Genomic DNA, 11,981 nt, shown 5'->3' with positions numbered 1-11,981 from the left:
GCAGCGGCCCACCCGGCCCTGGCGCCCTCGGCGCGCCCTCCGGGGAGCGGACGAGGAGGAGCGTGGCGCCCGAAGTTGCAACACGCTTTTATTGCAGGGAGGCGCGGGGCGTGGGTTCACCAGGCGAAGAGCGGGCGGCTGTCCTCCTTGGAGAGCTCGCACAAGCAGTTGAGCAGCAGCAGCGAGTCGCCCAGAAACTTGGGGGGCACGACGTCGATGACCAGCTTCCGCAGGGCGGCCGGGCTGCTGTGCAGCGGGTTGGCACGCAGGTCCGGCCGCTGCTTCAGAATGCCGTAGGTGTTGATGAGGAACTCGCTGAACACAGGGTGCACGTCGCGGTTGTAGCCCAGCCTCTCCAGGCGCGCCGTCAGCGTCAGGTAGCGGTGCGTTAGCTCCCGCAGCTTCTTCTCGTCCACCGAGCCGTCCAGGGACTTGATGGACGTCTGCGGGCACAGGCGCGAGTGGGCGGCGGGGCCAGGGACCCGCGGGGACAGGGAGGCGAGGACGGGAGGCCAGGCGCAGGCCCGAGGCGAGATCCTGGCGCCCTCCCAGCACAGCTGTGTCGGTGGGGACACTGAGGCCCAGAGGCAGGCCCCCACCAGGGGCTGGCTCCCAGTTTCCCTCCCACGCAGGGACCGACAGGAAAGAAGGGAGCTCCACCCCCGGTGCCAGGAAAAGGTGCCTTGCCAGCCGGGTGGAGCGTCACAGTGCTCCCTGCCCGAAACCACTCTTGAGGCTGTCCCAGACTACGAAAGACAGGACAGAGCAAAGGGACTTGTGGGGCAGCTCATTGATTCCCCACTCAGACACCACTCAGCCTTGCCCAGGCCTACAGCTGTGTGGGCACTACAGAGGACTGGCAGCCAGGGGACCTTGGGGGAGCAGGGGGCAGGGAGCTGGGCAACAGCGGGCGTGGGGCAAGGATGGGACCCTGGGCTGGGGGGGTCCTAGGGCAGGTCAGGGACCCAGCCAGGGGAAGGCCCCCAGCCAGGGAGGCATACCTGTTTGATCTTCTCAGGGATGTTGGACACAGTGAAGCCGTAGAGCCGGGTCACCCCTGGGAAGACATAGGCCAGGATGCGCCGGTCCAATTGGAAGGCAATCTCCCCAACAATGCGACCATCCTTCTCCGTGCCAGTGAAGCTCTGGATCTCTGAGGGGCAGGGTTGGGCGGGGCTGGTGAGACAGGCAGCCAGTATCTGGGAGGGTAGGAGGGTCAAGGGGTTCAGAGGGTCCAGGGCTGCCCACATTCCTCCTGCCTGTGCTCCAGGGTCCATTTCAGGGAGAGGGCTGACCCAGATGTTGCCACTGTGGATCTGAAGTAAAGCCTGGGGACCCCAGCAAGGCCTTCCTGCAGGGGCCAGTGGTGACCAGAGGGGGCACCCTTCTCCCTGTTCTCTGCCGCTCCCTGGCAGCCCGATCCCAGGCCCTGCCCCAGTTCCCTGAGGTGGACGCTTCACAGCCCAGGGTTGGCTTCTGGTCCCCTTGTCACCAGCACCAGCTCAGCACCTGGTCTGGGGTGACGCCCCTCGGAGCTCTCAGCCCCATGACCAGGTGAACTCGGAATGGGCTAGGCATGTCCCCACCTGAGGGTAGGGTCCTGGTTAACTCAAGAAAACATATGTAGCCCGTGTGGGTCCAGCCTGCATAGCTACATGAAACAGTGAGATGCTCTGTCTCAGCAGCCTGTGTGTATTGCAGGCTGGTCTAATACTTATTTCATAATAAGACTTGAGGGTTGCTGGGTTCGCGGGAGATTCTAATTATTTCCCCAGTATCACCCCAGCACATCAACCACCCTCCCCTCCAAAATCGCTTCCAAATTGCCCCTCCCCACGGCAGCCTCTGATGTCAGCACGTCTTCCACCCGACAGCCATGATCCCACCACTGCCCTTCAAAACTACTGTGCTCTCTGAAGATCACGCTGACGGCTGTTACCACCAGGTGCACCTGACTTTGAGGGAGCATGGAGTGAGGAAGGGCCCGTCTCACGGCGCCTGGCATGCCCGCACTGACCAGGATGCACTCTGCGGGGAGAGCAGGCACTTGCACAGGCCCCCACGCATCCCGAACTCTGCTCCTCCCTACAGGAGACACTTCATAACAGGCCCATTTCTAAAGCTGTTTCTAAAGCCCTGCAACCTTCTAACCCAACAGTGATCCAAACCCCTCCCAAGAGTGTTGGATGGTGAAGCCCCGCAGGGTCCATCCAGCAGGCAGGTAGTGCACAGACGGGCTGGGTGCTCTGCCATGGAGAGCTGGCCCCAGGTCCTGTTACCCACAGACAGCTGTGCCTACCAAGGACTCAGGACCCCCACCACATACAGAGATTGGTCTGACTCCCCACCCTGCTGGAGGGCTCAGTGGCCCGGGGAGTCACTGGGCTGCTCCGAGACCTCCGCAAGGGCTTCTATGCAGCTGTGCGCACTGGACTGCAGGACCAACCCTGCCTGTGACCTTGGGCATCTGCTCTCCCTCCCTCAGCCCCAAGCTGGGACTGCCCACATAGCCACCCATCCCAGAACCCTGGCTAGCCACTCTGGGCAGGAACAGGATGGCAGTCAACACATGCTTATCAAGGCCAGGCATGGGTGGCTCCTCCTCCTCTGTGGGCACTGGGATAGGCGAGGGGGCACATGTCCTCCTGCTCCCTCGGCCGCGCCAATGCACGCGCTGAGCAGGGAATATGAGGTTGAACTTAGCACAGTCCAGGTCTGTCACAGCTGAGACTCTGTGGCCAAATCCAAGGTCATAAGGTTTATGTCTGTGTTTTCTTCTAATAGTTTTATGGTTTTAGCTCTTTTAGGTCTTTTAAAAATCTCTGATGCATTTTGAGTTAATTTTCATATGTGATATGAAGTCCAGCTTCAGCTGTTTGCATGTGGAGATCCACTTTCCTGGCACCATTTGTTGAAAAGACTCTTCTCTCTCCATTAAATTGTCTTGAGACCCTTGCCAGACATCAGACTTGTAAATGCATGGGTTTATCTCTGACTCTTGATTCTATTCCATGGACTTGTATGCCTGTCCTTACACCAGTACCATGCTGCTGATTACTGTACCTTTAAATTTTGAAATTGGGAAGTGTGAGTCCTCCAATTTTATTCTCCTTTTTCAAGACTGTTTTGCTTATTCTGAGTCCCATGCATCTCCATACAAATTTGAGGATCAGTATGTCAACTTCTGCCAAGAAGTCAGGTGGGACTTTGATAGGGCTTGCATTGAAATTTGTAGATTGATTTGGGGAGGTTTGCCATCTTGATAATATTAGGTCTTTCAAGCCATGACCAGAAGACTTTTTACATTTATTTAGGTCTCTTTCATTTCTTTCAGTGTTTTGTAGTTTTCAGTGTTGTTGTTGTTTAGTCGCTGTTGTGTCCAGTTCTTTGTGACTCCATAGACCATAGCCCGCCAGGCTCCTCTGTCCATGGGACTTTCCAGGCGAGGATACTAGAGTCAGTTGCCATTTCCCTCTCCAGGGGGTCTTCCCGACCCAGGGATCAAACCCTTGTCTTTTACACTGGCAGATGGGTTCTTTACCACCAAACCACCTGGGAAGCCCTAGTGTTCAGTGCACTCCTGCCAAAATCACTTGGCAACACTGCAGAAGCGACCCAGGAATTCTAACTGACGACCAGATACACCACAGAGAAGCATGTTGGGGAAAACAGGGCCCATGGAGAAGCAGAAAACAGTCTCCCCCTTCTGTATTAATACAGTTATCTCATCAGGAGTTGGCCCCTCTCCCTGCCTCCCCTCCTCTAAAGTATAAATTAGGTGGAAGGAGCGAGCAACCTCTAGATCTGAAAGGATCTAGAGAGCATTTCTAGTCCAACCTGGGCCCTTCAAGATCTGACCAAAAAGCTATTCCTCAAAGAAAAAAGTCAGTAAGATTGATAAACCCCTAGCCAGATTAATTACAGAAAAAGAGGAAGATAAAAATTACCACTATCAGAAACGAGAGATGGTATCACCATAGATTTTACAGATAGAAGTAGAACCTATGTGTGTGTGTCTGTGTCTGTGTGTGTCTCTCTGTGTTTATTAAAAGGAATAGGCTCACGCAGTTATGAAAATTGACACTTCCCAAGATCTGCGATGGTGAGTCAGTAAGCTGGAGGCTCAGAAGAGCTGATGATGTAGTCCCGGTCTGCGTGCAAGGTCTGAGAAATAAGGGAACCCATGGTGTGGCTCCAGTTTAAAGGACTGGAGGCTTGAGACCCAAGAAGAGCTGAGATTCCAGTTGTAATCCAATGGCAGTCAGGCAGGAGGAATTTTCTCTTACTTGGGAGAGAGTCAGCCTTTTTATCCCACTCAGACCTGCAACTGATTGTATGAGGCCTACCCACATTCAGGAGGCCAGTCTGCTTTATTCAGTCTATTGACTTAAATATTAAACTCATCTAAAAACATTCTCATAGACATACCCTGAATAATGTTTGACCAAATATCTGGGCACCTAATGGCCCAGTCAAGTTGACCATCATGGGATAAATATACAAAATCAATTGTGTTACTATATATTAGAAACAAATAATCAGAAATTCATATTGATAAAAAGTACTATTCATTATAGCATCAAAAACATGAAATACTAAAGGGTAAATTCAACAAAAATGTGCAAGATCTGCACATAGAAGCTATAAAATATTACTGAAATGTATTTTTAAAGAACTAAAAAGACGGAGAGATATACAGGCATACCTTGGACATATTGCTGGTTTCAGTTCCAGACCACCACAATAAAGCAAATACCACATGAAAGCAAGTCGTGTAATAAAAAAAAAAAAAAAGGATAACAACAACAACAACAAAAAAACAAACAGCAAGTCATGTGAATTGTTCAGTTTCTCAGTGCACATGAAAGTTAGGTTTACACTGCAGCGTACTCTATAATGTGCAAAGCATTATGTCCAAAAAATGTACATACCTTAATTTTTAAATACTTCATTGTTAAAAAATGTTAACCATCCTCTAAGCCTTCAGTGAGATATAACCTTTTTGCTGGTGGAGGGTCCTGCCTCAGTATTGACAGATTCTGACAGATCAGGCAGTGGTTACTGAAAGTTGGGGTTGGTGCAGCAATTTCTTTAAAAAGGTAACAATGATGTTTGCCATATTGGTTGACTCTACCTTTCAGGAATAATTTCTCTGTAGCACGAAATGCTATTTCAGAGCATTTTACCCACAATAGAACTTCTTTCAAAATTAAAGTTAACCCCTCTCAAACCCTGCCACTGTTTTCTCAACTAAGTTTGCATACTGTTCTAAATCTTTGTTGTCGTTTCAGCATCTTCACCAGGAGTAGATTCCACCTCAAGAAACCACTTTCTTAGTCACCCATAGGAAGCAACTCCTCCTGTGTGAAGGCTTTATCTGCAACTGCAGCAGCGCAGTCACACCTCAGGCTCCTCTTCTAATTACAGTTCTCTTGCTGTTCCCACCACATCTGCAGCCACACCCTGCAGTGCAGTCTTGAATCCCTCCAAGTCATCCATGAGGGCTGGAATCAACTTCTTCCAGACTCCTGTTAATGTCCATATTCTGACCTCTTCCTGTGAATCATGAATGTTCTTAGTGGTGTCTAGAATGGTGAATCCTTTCCAGAAAGTTTCAGAGCCCTCAGTGGGACCACTATCTATGGCAGCTATGGCCTTATGAAGTATGTGCTGTGCTGTGGTCAGTGGCTCAGTCGTGTCCAACTCTTTGTGGCCCCGTGGACTGTTGCCTGCCAGGCTCCTCTGTCCATGGAATTCTCCAGGCAAGAATACTGGAGTGGGTTGCCATGCCCCCTTCCAGGGCATCTTCCCAATCCAGGGATTGAAGCCAGGTATCCCATATTGCGGGCAGATTCTTTACCATTGGAAGCCCCTATGAAGTATATTTCTTCAGTAATAAGACTTGAAAGTCAAATTTACTCCTTGATACATGGACAGAATGGATGTGCCTTAGCAGCATGTAAACAACTTTAATTTCCTAGTCCGTCTGCATCAGAGACCTTGGGTGACTACATGCGTCATCTATGAGCAGGAATATTTTGAAAGGTATCTTTTTCCTGAGCAGTACGTCTCAATAGTTGGCTTAAAATATTCAGTGAACCATTTTGCAAATAGATATCCATTTTGCAAAGCCTGTCATCCAGGCTTTGTTGTCCATTTACAGAGCACACGCAAAGTAGATGTAGCATAATTCTTTTAGATTTATGCTATGACTTATTGACTATGCCAAAGCCTTTGACTGTGTGGATCACAATAAACTGTGGAAAATTCTGAAAGAGATGGGAATACCAGACCACCTGACCTGCCTCTTGAGAAATCTGTATGCAGGTCAGGAAGCAACAGTTAGAACTGGACATGGAACAACAGATTGGTTCCAAATAGGAAAAGGAGTACGTCAAGGCTGTATATTGTCACCCTGCTTATTTAACTTATATACAGAGTACATCATGAGAAATGTTGGGCTGGAAGAAGCACAAGCTGAAATCAAGATTGCCGGGAGAAATATCAGTAACCTCAGATATGCAGATGACACCACCCTTATGGCAGAAAGTGAAGAGGAACTAAAAAGCCTCTTGATGAAAATGAAAGAGGAGAGTGAAAAAGTTAGCTTAAAACTCAACATTTAGAAAACTAAGATCATGGCATCTGGTCCCATCACTTCATGGCAAATAGATGGGGAAATAGTGGAAACATGTCAGACTTTATTTTCTTGGGTCCAAAATCACTGTAGATGGTGACTACGGCCATCGAATTAAAAGACGCTCACTCTTTGGAAGAAAAGCTATGACCAACCTAGACAGCATATTAAAAAGCAGAGACATTACTTTGCTGACAAAGATCTGTCTAGTCAAACCTATGATTTTTCCAGTAGTCATGTATAGATGTGAGAGCTGGACCATAAAGAAAACTGAGCATTGAAAAATTAATGCTTTTGAACTGTGGTATTGGAGAAGATTCTTGAGTGCCCCTTGGACTGCAAAGAGATCAAACCATTCAATCCTAAAGGAAATCAGTCCTGAATATTCATTGGAAGGAGTGGTGCTGAAACTTCACTTGATGAGAAAGAACTTGGCCACTTGACGAGAAGAACTGACTGGTTGGAAAAGACCCTGATGCTGGCAAAGATTGAAGGCAGGAGGAGAAGGGGATAACAGAGGATGAGATGGTTGGATGGCATCACTGACTCAATTGACATGAGTTTGAGCAAGCTCCAGGAGTTGGTAATGGACAGGGAAGCCTGGCGTGCTGCAGTCCATGGGGTCCCAAAGAGTCGGACATGACTGAGCAACTGAGCTGAACTGAACCGAAGTCTGCATATAAGTTAAATTAGCAGGGTGACAATATACAGCCTGAACATAATCCTTTCCCAATTTTGAACCAGTCAGTTGTTCCACGTCCACCTCTAACTGTTGCTTCTTGTCCTGCATTCAGGTTTCTCAGGAGACAGGTAAGGTGGTCTGGTATTCCCATCTCCACAGTTTACTTTCCAGAATTTTCCACAGTTTATTGTGATCCACATAGTCAAAGGCTTTAGTGTAGTCAGTGAAGCAGAATCACAGCCTTGTTATGGCAAAGAGGCCTGCAGAACTCAATGAAGCTATGAGCTGTGCCTTGCAGGGCCACCCAAGATGGGTGGGTCATAGTGAAAAGTTCTGACAGAATGTAGTCCACTAGAGGAGGGAAGGACACCCCCTCCCCCTTCATGGATCATATCTGCAAAACATGTACCAAAAAAGTCTGGTATCCAGAATACACAACTCAATCATAAGAACATAAGCTACTCACTTATTTAAACGGTCAAAAGATGTGTACAGACAGGGCCCCAGACCCGAGGAGCATGGGCACACTCTCCTCTTCCGGCTGCTGGCTAGATGCAGAAGCTGGGCCCTGACCACCCTCCCCAGCAGCCAACCCCCAACTCCCGCCTGCTCCTCACCCTCCTCACCGTTCAGGTAGTAGCTCCTCCTGGTTCGGTCCCCAGAGGGCAGGCTGCTCTCTGAGAAGCACACCTTTTTGGGCCGGCCCACGTCCCGGGTCTCCAGCAGGGTCTTCTCCACCAGCGGGTCCTGCAAGGGGCTCAGGAGTGGGGACAGCTTTCGATCGGAGCCTCGGGGGATACGCAGTTCCGGGGAGCTGAGGAAAGCCTTGAAGGGCACCTGGGAGGACGTCACACAGCCCGGGGAGGCGTCGTCCTCGCTGGAGAGGGGGGCGTGTGAGCACAGCAGGTCTTCCAGGGAGGACCCCTGCAGCTGGGAGGGTGCATCAGGGCCGCTGGTGAACCTTCCGAAGTCTGGGACTGGGGCAGGGAGGGAGGAACAAGCTGTGAGGCGAGGCTCCCGGAGCACCCACGTCTTGCAGAGACCCTGCCCTCAGCTCTGACACCTGCCCCCACTTCCCCTCTGGAGGAGGCAATGGATCCCAGGACACCAGCAGCCCCGGGTCCGGAGGCGCAGCACACATGTGGCCTCCAGCACTCCCACTGTGTGTCCACACACTGTGACAGTGACTTATATGTGCATCTTAAATGCTATATGTGTGGTATCATCCAGCACCTTTTATTATGAAACTTCTTTTTTTGAGAGTTATCCATGATGAGTGTGTCATTGGGTAGCTCTGTGGTTCACTTAACCATTTCCTGGCACACATGCATACATGGGCACACATCTGCACATACACGCACAGACACACATGGATTTTTTCATCCATCCCCACTGCTGCACATGGGACTGTTTGCAGGATTCCTTGTAAAGCAGAGCGGTGGTCGGTGTCCCTCATGTGTGTCCCCTGCCAGACACACGGTCCAGGAACTCTCAGGAAGTCACAGCAGTGAGGCAGCAAGGGCCCCCGGTGCTTCCTCTGGCTGAGTCCCAGGAGCCTGGTCCCCTTTGCTCAGGGCTCACATATTCCCAGGGGAGGTAGGCCATCCCAGCCATGGGCAGGGGCCGGGAAAACTCTACTCATGGGCTTGGGGAAGAGCCGTATCTGTGACCTAATTTTAAAGGGATTGTTGTGTGGTCAGGTGTGTTTGCACTTCACTTTTAGTTTCTATTTAGTGAATTGAAATTCCCTGCTGTTATTCCCCAGCCTTAATAAAGTTCTGTTAAACATAAAACAATTTTTTAATCCTCAGTCAAAACTTTCAAGCCACATTATAATAAAACTATAAATGAATCAGAGTCAATAGAAAACCCCATCTCCTCAAAATTAAAAGAATTCTCAGGACTTCCCCAGTGGTCCAGTGGTTAAGAACTCACCTTGCAATGCAAGGGCTGTGGGTTCAATCCCTAGTCAGTGAACTAAGATCCCACATACTGCAGAACAACTCAGTCCACTCCACAACTAGAAAGCCCAAGTACCACAGCTAAGACCAAAAAATATATACATATTAGAAAAAAAAAATTATCTTTAGTAATAATCAAAGAAAAAATAAAAATAGGAAAAATGATTATTGAGAAATAATGAAAATCAGAACACTAGGTATATTGACATCAATACATTTAAAACTGTATCTAAAGTGAAATTGGAGAAGGCAATGGCACCCCACTCCAGTACTCTTGCCTGGAAAATCCCATGGACGGAGGAGCCTGGTGGGCTGCCATCCATGGGGTCGCTAAGAGTCGGACACGACTGAGCAACTTCACTTTCACTTTTCACTTTTCACTTTCCTGCGTTGGAGAAGGAAAGGGCAACCCACTCCAGTGTTCTTCCCTAGAGAATCCCAGGGACGGGGGAGTGTGGTGGGCTGCCGTCTATGGGGTCGCACAGAGTCGGACACGACTGAAGCAACTTAGCAGCAGCAGCAAAGTGAAATTAGCAACTTAAATTCTTTAATGACTTCTAAAACATCATCAAAAAATTACACATTCATATAGGAATGAACTCTTGAAGAAAGCAAAAGTTAGAGAATAATAAAAATAGCAGCAGAAATAAACTTGAAATAGTTCTACGAAAAGTCCAATAAGATAGTGAAACTGGAAAGCTACTTTAGAGAAACAGAAAACAAAAGAATAAAATTGAAAATTAGAAAAGCCAGATAAGAATGACCAGGAAGACAATGTTTAAATTATAAAAGATTATATCCAACTGAATATTACTTGAAAACTTTAATAAAGGAGCTATCACTTGGGAAGCTATTTTCAATGACTCAATAAGAAGTAGAAAACCTGCACAGATTAATAAGCAAAAAAGAAAAACCTTGAAGTTATAGAACTATGAGCAAAGGGCTGAAGGCCTGAGTGGTTGGTGGATGAGTTCTTTCAAGTCCCCAAACAATTCACAACCCCTGCATTATATGAATGAGGCTGGAACACTGAAAAAATTAAATGATGCTTGATTATCAAGCTTATAAATTGTCACAAGTCTGATATCAAATCCCTGAAAAGACAACCCACAGAAAGAAAATCGCAGCCCAGATTCACATAGGAATCAGAGAAAACAGAGTCCAGAGATCCTGAGCGAAGCCCCAGCCAAACAGATGCCGCAGCAAACAGCTCAGGCCCAGAACCGGGAGTCTCTCAACGACACAGCGGAACAAGACCCCACAGGCCAGTGGGGGCACAGCCGAGGGCACTTTGGCCAGTACAGAAGTGAGGTCATAAAATCTTAACAAAATGAGCCTTTCTTCAATTTTGTTGTTGTTGTTCTTTAAAAATAAGGACTAGAAGGCTTTTCCCCAGCACCCAGCCTACACCCCCCAACCCCCAGTACCTGGACAGACAGAGCTGTCCACTGCCGACCAACCGCCAGAGGATGAGGGCGGAGCCTGTCGAGGCCAAAGTCCTGGGATTCGTGAGGAAGAAAGACAGAAACGAGCGTATGAGCTGCCATTGTTGTTCAGTTGCTAAGACGTGTCCAACTCTTTGCGACCCCATGGCCTGTAGCCCGCCAGGCTCCTCTGTCCGTGGGAATTCTCCAGGCAAGAATATTGGAGTGGGTTGCCATTCTTTTTCCAGGGGATCTTCCTGAACCAGGGCTTGAGCCCTTGTCTCCTGCTTGGCAGGTGGATTCTTTACCACTGAGCCACCAGGGAAGCCCATCTGAGCTGCCAACCCCATTTAAAAGTCTGTAACAGCAGCTATAGAACTCAGAAAACATGGGAGAAAGAACTGGAAAACTTAGCAGAACAAAACAGCTCAGGGAGGGGACTGGATAGTGAATTCTCTGGTGGTCTAGTGGTTAGGGCTCCACGCTCTCATGGCCCAGGGCCTGGGTTTAACCCCTGATCGGGGAACTAAGAACCAGCATGCCTGGTGGCCAAAAGTAAAAATAAAAATATAAAGTAAGCAAAATATCATAAGGGGCCTGGATATAGGCTAAATATTTACAAATCAACAGATTTCCAAAACACAGCAACAGGGTTAACTGAAAACACAGTGGAAAAAGAAATCTCATCCATGACTGCAATAAGTAACATAAAGTGCCCCAGGAATAAACCATTAATGTGAAAGATTTATGTGAGAAATGGCTAAAGAGACTTGAAGAAACAGAGTCAGAGCAGCTTAATAGAGCTGCAGGGGACGATCTCACCCTCTGGGCAAATGTAAGAAAAGGAGAAAGTAATTACCCTGCCTTCCAAGCCAGTGATTCTACCTGTAGGGAAACATACCCTAAGGAAATAACTCTGAATAGAAAATGCTTTTCCTGTGGTATTTACTTCAGGGTTGGAGAAGGAAATGACAACCCACTCCAGTATTCTTGCCTGGAGAATTCCATGGACAGAGGAGCCTTACGGGTTATGGTCCATGGGATCACAAGAGTCAGACGCGACTGAGCAACTAACACTTACTTCAGGGTAAGAGAAAAGAACTGTCATTTCAAACATAAGGAGAGTTCATTAAATTCTGGTTCATCTGATTCTAGAATAGACACAGCTATTTAGAATGTATTTATGACAATACAGAAGCAGCTGTCTTGTGATGGTAAAGGGAAGAGGCAGAGAGAACACTCAGAAACTACTTAAAATCACTGGACACTCCACGCAG

The 11,981-nt window shown here is 48.4% G+C and overlaps 1 protein-coding gene across 2 annotated transcripts in view; it reads right to left on the bottom strand.

Moving 5' to 3' along the window:
• Window positions 1–87: 87 nt before the first annotated feature.
• Window positions 88–11,981, bottom strand: part of SPATC1L (spermatogenesis and centriole associated 1-like) — a 15,601-nt gene continuing 3,707 nt past the window's right edge. Inside the window, exons 2-4 of one of the 2 annotated variants that reach the window (XM_010834865.1) lie at window positions 7,946–8,296; window positions 1,002–1,153; window positions 88–443 (exon numbers count right to left, since the gene is read on the bottom strand). In XM_010834865.1, the coding sequence (XP_010833167.1) occupies window positions 117–443; window positions 1,002–1,153; window positions 7,946–8,296 (830 nt within the window). In that variant the 3' untranslated portion in view covers window positions 88–116. The remainder of the gene's footprint in view (window positions 444–1,001; window positions 1,154–7,945; window positions 8,297–11,981) is intronic. The other variant, XM_010834866.1, reaches the window with a different exon arrangement.

The sequence above is a fragment of the Bison bison genome, unplaced genomic scaffold (genome assembly GCF_000754665.1).
Source record: "Bison bison bison isolate TAMUID 2011002044 unplaced genomic scaffold, Bison_UMD1.0 scf7180017864037, whole genome shotgun sequence".
Taxonomy (NCBI): domain Eukaryota; kingdom Metazoa; phylum Chordata; class Mammalia; order Artiodactyla; family Bovidae; genus Bison; species Bison bison.
The sequence above is the reverse complement of the archived record's forward strand: the minus strand, read 5'-3'. Positions and strand labels throughout refer to the sequence as shown.